This window comes from Aplysia californica, unplaced genomic scaffold (genome assembly GCF_000002075.1).
Source record: "Aplysia californica isolate F4 #8 unplaced genomic scaffold, AplCal3.0 scaffold01132, whole genome shotgun sequence".
NCBI classification, from domain to species: Eukaryota; Metazoa; Mollusca; class Gastropoda; order Aplysiida; family Aplysiidae; genus Aplysia; species Aplysia californica.
The window spans coordinates 111,571-124,710 of NW_004798402.1; the positions used below are offsets into that span (position 1 = coordinate 111,571).

The 13,140-nt window shown below is 39.3% G+C and overlaps 1 protein-coding gene across 2 annotated transcripts in view; it reads left to right on the forward strand.

The window, feature by feature from the left end:
• LOC101851842 (inner nuclear membrane protein Man1) overlaps positions 1-11,237 on the forward strand; it is a 16,838-nt gene extending 5,601 nt beyond the window's left edge. The window contains exons 5-14 of one of the 2 annotated variants that reach the window (XM_005111829.3): positions 1,462-1,526; positions 2,123-2,265; positions 4,248-4,349; positions 4,810-4,915; positions 5,319-5,439; positions 5,794-5,830; positions 6,805-6,895; positions 7,922-7,957; positions 9,175-9,359; positions 10,441-11,237. In XM_005111829.3, the coding sequence (XP_005111886.1) occupies positions 1,462-1,526; positions 2,123-2,265; positions 4,248-4,349; positions 4,810-4,915; positions 5,319-5,439; positions 5,794-5,830; positions 6,805-6,895; positions 7,922-7,957; positions 9,175-9,359; positions 10,441-10,592 (1,038 nt within the window). In that variant the 3' untranslated portion in view covers positions 10,593-11,237. The remainder of the gene's footprint in view (positions 1-1,461; positions 1,527-2,122; positions 2,266-4,247; positions 4,350-4,809; positions 4,916-5,318; positions 5,440-5,793; positions 5,831-6,804; positions 6,896-7,921; positions 7,958-9,174; positions 9,360-10,440) is intronic. The other variant, XM_013090073.2, reaches the window with a different exon arrangement.
• The last annotated feature ends 1,903 nt before the right edge of the window (positions 11,238-13,140 follow it).

Consider the following 13,140-nt stretch of genomic DNA (forward strand, 5'->3'; position numbering starts at 1 on the left):
GTAAAATTCGGTCCAGTAATAAGCGAGATAGCCTCCAGGTGTAGCCCCCCCCCCCCCTTAAGCTGTAATGGCTTCATTTTGAAGTTTTGACGGGATTTATTTTAAGTAGTTTTCAATTTAGTTGTCATGTTGAACGAGGTAGGTTTGATTTTACAAGTCGTGACGGATAGTGTTTGAAAACATGTTCTACTAATGCCTGAAATATTTTATAGGCCCTCTATTTCAGAGAAGAAATTCACATGTGAGCATTGCAGGTCATATTAGCATTGCAGGTCATATTTTTAAAGTAAGTCAGCTTAGCAGTCACCTTGGTGATATGTCACTGATCCCGATTTTTTAAACCAAATCCCAATTTTTCCCCCTGAGATTCTGATATTTAGATTTCTTAGAGTGGCAGGTCTGTATTCTGCGTACTGCTTCTGTTAGATGCATTTCGTAAAACTCATCACAGATTCACTTTCGGGAAGATTTTTTCTGTACAGAAAAGTTTTTTCCTTTTAGATATAGTTAGTAGTATTTGCAAACCAGATCTAAGTAATACAAATAAGTACAGGAAACTGACCATTAAATCTAGCGCTACTCTGTGTCCCTGGTATTCCCAAACTGCTCGGTGAAGCACGAACTGACCCTATGTCATGAGGAGGTTAAGGATTTTGTTAGCCGGTCAGGACAAGTTGTAATGTTGATATCTCTGCTCTATAGTCTTTGGCTATAAAAGCTGTTGAATCTTTTGTTGGAAGTCCACCTTTTGGGTCTCTTGATTTTCGAGGGAGGCTACTTTTCAATTTGAATAATCCTCTTTTTAATTTTAGTCCCTGCTCCATGCCTTACAACAAGAGGGAAGATTTTTCTCATCTTCCCTGTCAGCCCTGAGTTGTGTAAAATACCCAAGTATTTCATCTTTGATGAATATTCTGACCGTTGCAGGTCATGTTACTTCTGTGCAAAGAAAAACTAATTTTATGTAGATCTAATCTTGTGAATTGTTTTGGATTTGTGAACTCTGGTGAATATTATGGGGAAATACAGTCTAGCAGGCACACTGCGAATAGATTTTCAAGTCCCGAATTTTTTCTCGTACTTTATTCTAATTCTTTGTACTTTACACTTTGCAGTCGCACAGCCAGCTGTACAATAATGCGGCGGTGAAAATTATGTGTTCCGGTCACCTGACGCAGGCCCGAGAAGCTCATTCCAATCACTCTCCTGGCTGGGTGACCTGATGGGGTATTTTGTGCAGCTGGCTGTATGACTTCAAAGTGTTAAAATACATACATAGAGGGAAATTTGCACACACCGTAACAGAAAAGATTTCCGCGTTTCACAGATTTCGCTATTTGTTGTAAGTGACAGTTTGGGTCGTGGGTTTCCAAGTGCAATCCTAGTAGTCCTCTTTTTGCCATTGATTTGATGTGGCTTGTAATCTACCTGTAAGAAAGGCTTGTGTTCTGTTTGTTGCAGACTGCATTACGCGTGTACAAGTGCTGTCTGGACCATATTCTTGCCAATCCCCACTGGAATATAAGGTGTGTGTGTGTGTGCATGGTCTGTGGTAAATTTTTACATTTATAACTGCTTAAAGTTTTTTAGACTACATCTAAGTTATCTTATCATTTTTTCACGAATTATAAAATCTAATTTTTATCTGAATATTGCTGATTAGTTGGTTTGTTTATGGATTGTATTATATTATGTTGAGTATATCTACAGCTGTATACAATGTTGAGTATATGGACAGCTGTATACAATTTTAAGTGTTTGTAGAACTGTATACCATGTTGCCTGTCATCTACAGCAGTGTACAATATGGATGTCATGTAGAGCTGTATAGTGTTGAGTGTATGCACATCTGTTTACCTTGTTTGATGTATGCGTGCTTATTGGTGGGCGGTTAACAGGTGCTCAAGTGTGGTTTGCTCCTTCTTTCCAATCGAACATCTATCGTCCTGATCTCTCCTCCTTCTGTTTTGTGTTTGTTACTCTCTTGTAACACCTCTAATCTTTGGCACTTCTATGACCTTATTGTGTTGCAAGTGCAGTAAAACTCTTACTAAAACTAAGCATACTTTTTGACTGTAAGGGCAGCTATTCTATATTTCTGTTCTGTGTTTGTTTCTCCCAGGGCTCTGAGGGAAGATGGTAGCGTCGCTACGACTGCCAATGAGGTGATAAAGCTGGAATCTGATGTGGCTACCATGGGGTTCTGGTGTCGACTCAGAAGGTCCTTTTCTACAGTATTGTATGGTGTATTCCTCTTTTGCACACGTAAGAAAGATTTTTTTTTTCCCCTGAATTCATGTTGTCAGCCTTACTCCTGCCCCATTCTCCTCCCACCATCACCATCACCACCACCACCACTCCCCCTTTTCCAATTGGGGTGTTCTTGATCTTGGGCTGTTCAAGGGTTTTTCCCTTGTCCCATCTGGCTCTGTCCATTAGAGATTGACATTAAGTTTGGAAGTCCCTCCGACCTCTTAAACAACAGTATAAGTTTAAAACAGGCATTAGGCATGATTTAGACATTCTCAGTGGGTGGTTGGCAGGTGCTCTGGAGTGGTTTTATACTTCTTTCTTATCAAACATCCCTCGTCCTTATCTCTCCTCCTTTTTTGTTTGTTACCCTCTCGTAACACCTCTAATCTTCAGCACTTTTATGACCTTACTTATTGTGTTGCATGCGCGGTAAAACTCTTACTCTTTGGCAGGTGCTCTGGTGTGGTTTGCTCCTTTCTTATCCAACATTTATCCTCCAAATGTCCCCTTTACTTTACTTATTACTCTCAGTAACACCTCTAACCTTCAGCACTTATATGGCCTATTTAGCCTATTTGTGTTGCAAGAAACATGATGTATGATGCTATTCAGATCTTTAGAAGTTGTTTTATTATTTTGTTCTCTTTATTTCCTTTCTTTTCATGTCAGTGATCTGTTGGTGGTTGGCGGGTGCTCTGATGTGGTTTGCTCCTTCTTTCCTATCAAACATCTTTTGTCCTGATTTCTCCTTCTTTTTTTTTGTTTGTTACCCTCTTGTAACACCTCTAATCTCCGGCACTTATATGACCTTATTGTGTTGCAAGTTAGACCTGCATGTTTGCCGACAATCGTCTGAAATCCGACAATCGCGACGCGACCCGCGAGGCGGCCGATGCTATCGCTAGGCCCACCTGTATCAGGCGAAGTGCGAGGCCTGGCCGACTGCCAGCGTCCCCCTTTTCTCCCGTCGGCTTTGTCGGCACTTTCGTTTTCGTGCCGACGTCGGCGTTTCCGACATAATTGTCGGAACCTGAGTAGAAATGCGAATACGAAAAAGGACGACGACCTAAATTTATCTACTTTCAGTTTGGTGCTCGAGCGGCCATTTTGAGTTTCGTTTTGTTGACAAATTCAATTGTTCAGATCGTGTGGATTCATTCCAGTCCGACTCACTTAGATAATAGAATCTAGATCTAGATTTATATACTCTAGATCATTATAGACCTCAATGGAGGATTCATATTCCAATTCTATTTTGTCAAACCCTATCATAGGCTGTGCTGTAATATTAATGTTGGTAAAAGGCATTTGCATCAGGTGCGTGAATTATTTATTTATTTAGAATCAAGATCTAGATCTAGATCTAGACCAAGTCTAGACTCAGCTGAGCCCCTCTGTTCGGAATCGGATACGGATTTCTAATTCAAGGCCTATTCCTAGATCCTATTCACTTGTTCTAAAAGATCTAGATCTAGATTTATTTAGATTACTAGATCTATATGGAGGATTCATATTCCAATTCTAGAATCTATTGTGTTATTGTATCAAACCCTATTATTATTTATAGATCTAGCAATATGTAGATGTAGGCCATTATGCTCCTTGTAAGCCTTGTTTGATTTGGAGTGTGGTTTTTTAATTTTAAAAATGTTTTTCAATTTGGACTTTTGCTGGCCTTTTCACATGAGGCTCGTTGCAGGTTCTTTTTTGGGGTAGGCCTAGGGGTAGGGTTGGGGCTCTTCTTTGTTGTGTTTGTTGGGGTGGTCGCTCGTTACTCGGAAGTCCTTTGTATGACACCCACGAAAGCTCTTTGGGGTGGGGGGGGGGGGGGGGGTTGCGCAAAATTTTCAGACAATCTGGTTGAGGCTCACATGCAGGTCTAGCAAGTGCTGTGGAACTCATACTAAAACTAAATGTCAGTGATCTGTTGTATGATGATATTCAGATTAGAAGTTGTGTTATTATTTTGTTCTCTTTATTTTATTTCATGTCAGTGATCGGCTGTATGATGCTGGTCTCCATGTACATCAAGTACAGGCTCAGACGTAAGGAGCAGGAACAGAGGGAGGTCTTTGCTATGGTAGAGAAAATCATTGGTAAGTCGGACAGTGTGCAAACAACAGTGTGATTGTAAATAGGTGGGGGTTTTTTTTTAATGAACTTATCAACTCTATTTTGACAAATTTAGGAGATAAACTTGTTTGACCCTTTGTATGGGTGGTTGGCGGATACTCTGGTGTGGTTTGCTCTTACTTTCCTTCTATCAAACTTCTATCCTCCTAATTCCTCCTCCTTTTTTGTGTTTGTCTGTCTCTTGTAACACCTCGTCTTCGACCTTTATATGGCTGTATTGTGTTGCAAGTGTACACACACTCTTAAGTCACTATTTTCATGTGCATAGCTGCCAACCAGTATGTTAACATATTTAGCATGTTTTTGAGGGTCTGAATATGTCATCATTCTTTTCATAATAAAACCTTGTCTGAAGAATATGTTGTCATGTCAATCTACATTTTTAGTCTAATGTTCTGAATTCCATTGGTCTTCCATTTTCAGACATTCTTCAAGATCACCATGAACAGACCAAGGGAGAAGACTCCGATGAGCCTCTGTACCTAGCTGTTCAGCATGTCAGAGATCAGTTGCTTCCCCCTGCTCAGAGGTATGACAACATGGGAAAGGACATCAATAAGCTGTTTAAATGTACCTTAAAGTACACAATGGCCAAGCTTGTATAATGTATGATACCTCAAAGTACTCAATGACCAAGCATGGATGTGTATAATACCTCAAAGTAATCAAAATAATTATAGATAGCATTTGTATAGCCCCAATTCCCGCTCAACAGCAAACTCTATGCACTTTTAACCTATTCTTTATTATTACCCCAGCAGACCTGATAAAATTCCGAAACAATCTCAACTTCCTGGGAAGCATACAGTGCAAGCTGCCATTTTACAGGCGCTAAAATAACAAAGTGACAAGATCTAAAACACATTAACCTGTCTTGTGACCGTAATACAGTTTCTAGCAAATTTCTGACTTATATAGTCTTTGTGTTCCAGGAGAAAGCTTCAACCAATCTGGGAGAAGGCCTTCGAGTTCATTGCTGCGAACGAGTCCCGTATTCGTCTGGAGACTCGATTGATTCACGGGGATGAATTTGAAGTTTGGCAGTGGTTACCGGTAAGAGGATGTAGTGTCTCATCCTAGAATACAAGGATGTGGTACATTTTGTCAATTGCTAATTGTAGAAGGGTCTTATTTTACCTTTCAGTTTTGGCTAGAATTCTTTAGTTTTATCAGCCTCTGGTGAAAATGTCTATTCTGTGATTTGTTGATCTGATAGAGTGTCATTTTATTTTATACTTGTTAATGTTTGCGCGCGTGTGGCAGGGGTGTTTTTATTTTTTATTTTCGATTTAAGCGTGGATTTTTTCCTCCTTTTTCAAATTGAGAAAATGGTGAGTAGTGAGGTACATTTACATTAGGTTGTTGACTGCCAAGTTGGATACACCTTCTTTTTCTCTTCTTTGACAGCCTACATCTCATAATGGCAAGATCTGGCAAGGCCAAGGTGTGTACACGTAGATTCCTACGTCAAGGGGACTCTGCTTTTCTAGAGAAAAAAAAAAAATTCCAGATATCTGGAACAATTGAATGATTATAATATCAATTCCATTGATATTTTAAATGGAGATTTACTCTTATGTGTGTGTGTGTGTTTGAATTACTGAGTTGTATCCTTTTTGTTTTGAGCCATTTTGTTTTTGAGATTGTTTGGCTTTTCGGTCTTGACACCCTCATATTTGAATTTTGAAATCTTGTGTGTTGTAAGTAAAAATGATTCTTAAATCTGTCATAATGATAAAATTGATTATAGTGGCCTGCATGCCTTCCTTTGTCCTTTAAATGTAAGACAATGTAAATTTATGAGTTTTTGCCAAGGTGGAGAAGCAAAAATTTCGGAATGCTGTTTGGGTGTGGTGAGATGATACAGAATGTGTGAAAGAAATGTACTGTGCCTTTGTTGTGTTGTGCATAAGTGAATCCTTGATTCCTTATGAGCAGTTCATTTTAGTTTTCCTTAAGTCATCCTGTATCCGATCCTTAGAATCCCTCTTAAATGTCGAAAGCTGAACATGAAAAGCTTCTAAGATTTGTGACTCGAATTTAGATATAATATGTTTTGATATTTTGCCCTATTTTACCCTTGTGAAATTTGTAAATGCTGCTGTTAGGTGTAAATTTATTTGGCCGTACTTTGTGGCAACTAGGATTTTGATGAGTGGAATTCTTAAAGTTAGATATGATAAAAATGCAAAAAATTCAGCCACAAAGTCAAATACCAAAAGATATGGGACTAAACAGACTCTCAACATTGGTATCAATCTGAATTCCAGTTCCATTTAACCACAAAGTTAACATCACACCCGACATTTTTCCACCATAACAGTGTAAGAACCCAGAACACTGCATTATTGATTGTTTCCTATACCCCTGCTGTCCTCAGCTGTCATAGTTTTTTTTATACTTTTGTTTCTTTCACAGCCTTTGGAGAGATGAATGACAGCAACTCAAATCAAAGAATGTACAGTCCCACTCCATGCCTTAAGATACGCAATATGTTTGATAGTAATGTGTAAGTATCATCAATTAATGAGAAGTTTAATAAAGTTTTGGGCTCTTAGTACAAAATGACTATTCTCTGATGTCTTGCTCTATATCGTAAGCGTACTGATGGTTTAGTGTTTACAATGTCTTTGATATCGTCTGTGATACAGAACAGGCTATTGAAATTTCAGAATTTGAATGCCTGTGTTGTCAAAAAATATAAAGATAAGTTACCAATAAGCCTCCAAAAAAAAATTACTGAAAGCAGGCAAAGTTAGAAATAGTGTCATTGGTTTGGGTTTTTTGTTGTTTTTTTCTCATAATTAAAGGCCTTAGTGGTGTGTCTTAAGTTTTATCGGTGTCATGCTTTATTTCTTCTAAATCTCTTCCAACTTGTTGATCAGTGCGTACATTATATTCATCATTCTCTCAGCCCTCTCAAAACACCAAATTCCTGCTGCAATAAACCATTTTTTGTTCCCCATGGATGGACATTGCCATTTAATGGGTGGGTGGTACCACTGGTTGACAGTGCATAATTATGCAAAAAGGATTGAGTTCTATTTTGTTTTAAAAAAAATAGGCCCCAGAATATGAAAATAGTGTGTCCTTGAATTTGAATGTCAGTGTTTCTCTCCTACTGTGACCCCCACACTGACCTGGATCTGCACACTAGATCAAGTGCAAGCGAAATACAACTGCCAACTAAAATTTTACCCAAAAATCTGTGTTTATATTGTGAACAAATGATGGTAACATATTTCTTTTACACTGAGCCAGCAGCAATTAATCAATTCAAATGGTTAAAAAAAAAAGGGGGGGGGGAGGGAAGAGAAATTAACTTTACTAGAAAAATGGTTAGTTGAGACTGCAATGACTATCATGACATGTGAAGGCACTGAGGGGTGTACTTCCCTTTCACCTATTGTTTTTGTGCCCCTTCTGGTGTTAAAAGAAATGGAGTCCCTGTGGAATCTGAATTTTGTTTGTTAGTTTTTATTGGTAATGTCAGTGATTACAATACACTTTAAATCGGTTTCATGCTCTGTGCCAGGGTGTCCCGACAAGTGGGCGGCAGCGAACATGCCAGGTGGGACGTTGGGACTATATTTCTTTTTGTTTGTTTTTTTTCACACTCACCTAACCATTGGTTTCTGTTCTGCCTTACAAATCTAATCTGTTAATCCCCAATTTCAATGTTAATGGATTAATTTTATTAAAACGTTTTGTATTTCTTTCGGTGGATTCCTCAATTTTGTATCTCAAACAACAAATATTTCTTTTAAATGATCTGCTTTGCCTTTTTACCCCACACAGAGCATAGGTCATCAATAATCTATCATTTATTCATCAGCAAAAGAGTCTTGTCATGTGCGTCTTTCTCAAGTTGTGGCCAAGTGTTTGTCAGTTTTTCTTATCCCCCCGGGTGGTGCCACTGACTGAAGTGTCTGTACGCCATTCCCAAAGGGGGGATATTTCTCGTTCTTATGCACACTAGAATTATAAATGGGCTGATTCAACAATGTCATGCTCATAACTGTGCCTGAACTACAACAGAGAACTGCTTTTTCTTTCCTAATCCTTACTATCGTCATTTTCCTCTACTTCTTTTGTATGTTTGTCACACTCTTGTGACTACCCATTTCCGGGGTGCCTTGATAGTTGAAGCAGACTTTGTGCTGTTTGAGCGAAAGGTAAGCAGAGTAAGTCAGATTCCCTGTATGGACTTCTCTGTTAACATCCACCCCTTGGCGCTCATCTGACCTTATGCAGTTGCGAGCGCAGTAAAACCTCTACTAAAACTAAAAAAACTAAAGTTTTTCTTAGCCCCTGCCTCAACCTGTCTGACACATGTTGTCCATGACCTTGCTCTGTTTATCTGACGGAGGGGATTCTACTCTACTTCAGTGCGTTTCTGGTTCTGCTTGACATAAATTTTGTTAATGTGTTCCATTTATCGCTATCTTCAGTTTTCCTCTCCTTTTTTCCTTCTCTGTCTTTTGCACAGAGTATGCCCTTACTTTTTTGTCTTTGTGAGTAAAATGTCGAAAGGTAATTACTCTTTATCAAATATTCTAATTCTGTAATTTCGATGATATTAGATCAAAAGAGTTATGTATTGTCTGTTGTTTTTTATCTGCCAATATTTCTATAAAGCTGCATGTAAATGACTTGTGGTGTAGTGTTGATGTTCTTTATAACTGGCACCAGAGTATCACATGTGATGGAGCTTATTTCTGGTTTCCTCCCAGCAAAAATTCTTGTATTATCTTTTTTTCATCGTCGTCTTCTCTCCCCACATCCCAGTGAAAGTGAAGACGACTGGGAGGCCAACGTGGTGGATGCCGTGCTGGAGAAACTCAAGAACATTGAGCACATCATTCACATCTTCGTAGATGCGGAGTCGCGGGAGGGCTGCGTCTACCTCAAGTGCTCCAGTCTGGAGGCGGCAGGCAAAGCGAGGCTGGCTCTACATGGCTGGTGGTTCGATGGTCAGTCAACATGCTTTGTCTTTGTGCTTTTTTTTTCACTTTCGCTCATCTTCTTTCAAAATAGGACACAAATAAATTGTTCATATCTCTGTATAATGCTTTCATTCATCTGGGTTTTGGTTTGGCTACGTAAGCAGCCAAACTGTACGAACTATGAGCTTGATTCTTTGACACATTTCCTATGCTAAGTGCTAGCAATTTCTCTGTGGAGTGATCTGAGCTACATAAGTGGACAATGTTGGTGTGAGTGCTTGATACGCATTCTGATGTAGTGTACTTCTTTTACTCTCTTCTACGTAACTCTTGTCTGAATCTGTTTAGAGTGAAATGTGACCGTAGTTGTGCTGCACACTGGCTGTAAACCACATTTGAATAATGTAACAAGTGCTGTAAAATGATGTAAAACTTTTGACTCTTTAGTTTACATCCATCCTTTCCCCTCCCCTTCAGGTAGGCGTAGTGGTTAGGCTACCGGACCCATTATTGTGGGTTCAGGGGGTTCGAGTCTCAGCTCTGTCCAATGTTGTGTCCTTGGGAACAGCACTTTACACGAATTTCCTATTTGGCTAGGCCCTTTCTTCGGTCGGATGTCCTGCTTTTTAAATAACAATAGTGTTGGTAGGGGCATTAAACTTATACGCCCCTCGGGGTGGTGCTACTGACTGAAGTGTCAGTAGGCCATTCCCAAAGGTGGGACATTAATATGTTCTCATGCTTAGTAGAGTTGTAAATGGGCTGATTCATCAATGTCATGCTCATAACTGTGCCTGGACTGCATACACGGAACTGCTGCTTTTTCTTTCTTTATCCTTTCTATCGTCATTTCCCTCTACTTCTTTTGTATATTTGTCACTCTCTTGTGGCCCACTATTTCCGGGGTGCTTTGATAGTCGAAGCAGACTTTGTGCTGCTGAAACTAGAGAGAGGTGAGCAGAATAAGCCTGATTCCCTGCTTGGAATTCTCTGTTGGCATCCACCCCTTGGCACTCATATGACCTTATGCAGTTACGAGCGCAGTAGAAACTCTACTAAAACTAAAACTTATACTTATACCATTTTACTTGCTATTTTCCCCTCCCAGGTCGCCTGGTCACCGTTAAGCATCTCAAGCTTGACCACTACCACAAGCGATGGCCGGAGGCTTTGAAAGCCTGCAAGCCCCTGCGACCCTCCACCAATCAAATGCGCTCCCTGTCTCAACCCTACTACCGCTCATCGCTGGAAATGACCTAAGAATGGCTCCGAAGCTGCAGAATGCCCTGTCAGGCTTATCTTATCTTAGGGTACTTTTTGGCCTGCTACAGACGTTTCTGATTTCTTGTTGTGCTGTCAAGCAGTGACAAAAACAAATAAATACTGGATTGTTGATGGGTCTACTGTGGGGGAAAGAAGAGTGTGTCGTACTCTGAGTACTGTGACTGTAATATAAACCGTGAACAGATGAATAATAAGTCTGATGTTTGTCAATGAAAGGATTTTTGTTGCAATACAGAATATTTCCCCCCCTCTTTTCTAAGCATGGTGTTCTCATAAATGGCAAAAAGGGGCTTACATTTTGGCAGCATTTCTACATGGCTCCTGTGAAAGTGTTGAAAAATGTTGCACTGGTAATGGCTGTCATGGGTTTTTGGGGGGTTTGGGGTTGTTTTTTCCCCCCCAGACATTTTTTAAAGTGTAGTAAGCCCATGTAAAACATAACCCTGACTTTGTGATGGTAGTTTTGGATGGGATCTTTTTTTTCTTTTTTTTAGGGCTTCAGTTTTATAAAGGTTTTTTTTTTTTTTTGTAATTTGTTTTTCTTTCATGTTTTTATTTCTTAAGTTGTTCTTAATTCATAATAAAGGATCTGCTTTGGCACCTTGAGAATGTGTCATAAAAGTATTGTCATAGATTATCTTTGTCAAGCTCTTGTCAAGTATGACTGGGCGCACTGTTAGTCTACTAATCATGCTGGCCTGCTGGGCAAGTAACCATGGTTCGTAGTGGCCATCTGGGCTTTCTTGGACCTTGGATGTTCAAGGAGTTTGTGTTCCTGCCTCTCCTTCCCACCTCAAGTTAGTGTTACCGGATGTGGCCATTACATCAGAGGCTCTACTGTAAGCTTACTGTATTGAAAGAAGGCATTTCCACCTGTAACATTACCTTACTGTATTGAAAGAAGGCCGTTCCATTTGTAACATTACCCTACTGTATTGAAAGGAGGTTCTGTTGTAACCTTACTGTGTTCAAAGAAGGAGATTCTACCAGTAACATTACCTTACTGTTTTGAAAGAAGGAGATTCTATCTTTAACATTGCTGAACTGTCTTGAAAGAAACAGGTTCTACCTGTAGCATTACCTTGCTGTATAGAAAGAAGGAGGTTCTGCCTGTAACATTGCCTTACTGTATTGAAAGGAGGTTCTGCTGTGACCTTACTGTGTTCAAAGAAGGAAGTTCTTACTGTAATATTACCTTACTGCTATGAAAGAAGGAAGTTCTTACTGTGACATTACCATACTGTATTGAAAGAAAGGTTCTACCTGTAACATTACCTGGAAGAAAGAGGTTCTACCTATAATGTAACATTACCTTACTGTATTGAGAGAAAGGTTCTACCTGTAACATTACCTTGGAAGAAAGAGGTTCTACCTGTCTAGCAGTACCTTACTGTATTGAAAGAAGGGGTTTCGTACTGTAACATTACTGTACTGTATTGAAAGAAGGATTACATCAACAACAGACTGCAATCTCGTACCAAAGTTTAAGATCCCGCCCATCATGCCGGGCTGGTAAGATCCTGTTGGCCACACGGCAGCTCATGATGAACATAACATGTACTTCGAGCGTGAATGAGAGAATTAGTTCTTTGTTTATAGATCTTGAGGTTGTTTCATTCATCAAAGTTGATGAATCCGGATCTGAAGATGTTAAGGAACTTTTTTTTTCTACATATAATATATAGGCAAGCTGTGGGACAAATTGAAAGGCAAAAATTGCTAGTACATGAGGCAGACATTTTTTTATCTATTTTATTTAAAGCATTGGGAATGTACTTATTTTATGAGGTTCTGTATTCCCCGCTTTCTTTTATAGCTCTTTCTTTTTGTTCCCCTTTTCATGCATTTTGAGGGAAGAATAATGTGTGTGAGTGTTTGGGTATTTATTTCTGTTCTCAACAGTGGATGCTAATCATAATTTCATTGGGGAAAAGATTCTCAGAGACTTACTTCTTCATATGATGTAACGAATGAGTGTGTGTGTGTATGTTGTTTCATGTCAAATGCCAGGGCGAAGTTTTGCATTTTGAATGTCAGGATCCACTAGGTTGGCTTACTCCTTTACTGTGTACAGTGGTTTCTCATGTTTAGCGAAACCCATAAAAGCGAGAACTTTTTTAACAGAGCCTGATTCATAGCACAGTAGTTTTCCCCTAATGTGACCTTTGTGACTATTGATTTTGAGAAGGATGACAAATGTGAGGCAGCATGGTGAAATCGGGCACTGGTCAAAATAACGAAATCAGAGAAACAGGCATTTTTCCGCCAGTTTGGAACCTTTACTTTAATCAAATTTTAAAATTTTTTATTTACCTATTTTATGTCCATATAAAACAATTTTACTTAAAAAAACCATTAATTAAAGGCACAAAATGTATCATTTTTCAGTTTTCAACGATTCTTTAGCTATTGGAGTTACTAAACTTTGGCGACCATTTTCTCGCTAATTTCACCACTGAAACCAGGCGATAGGGCTGGTTCACGAGCGCGAGAGCGGAACTGAATCGTCACTCTTTCCGGCGGA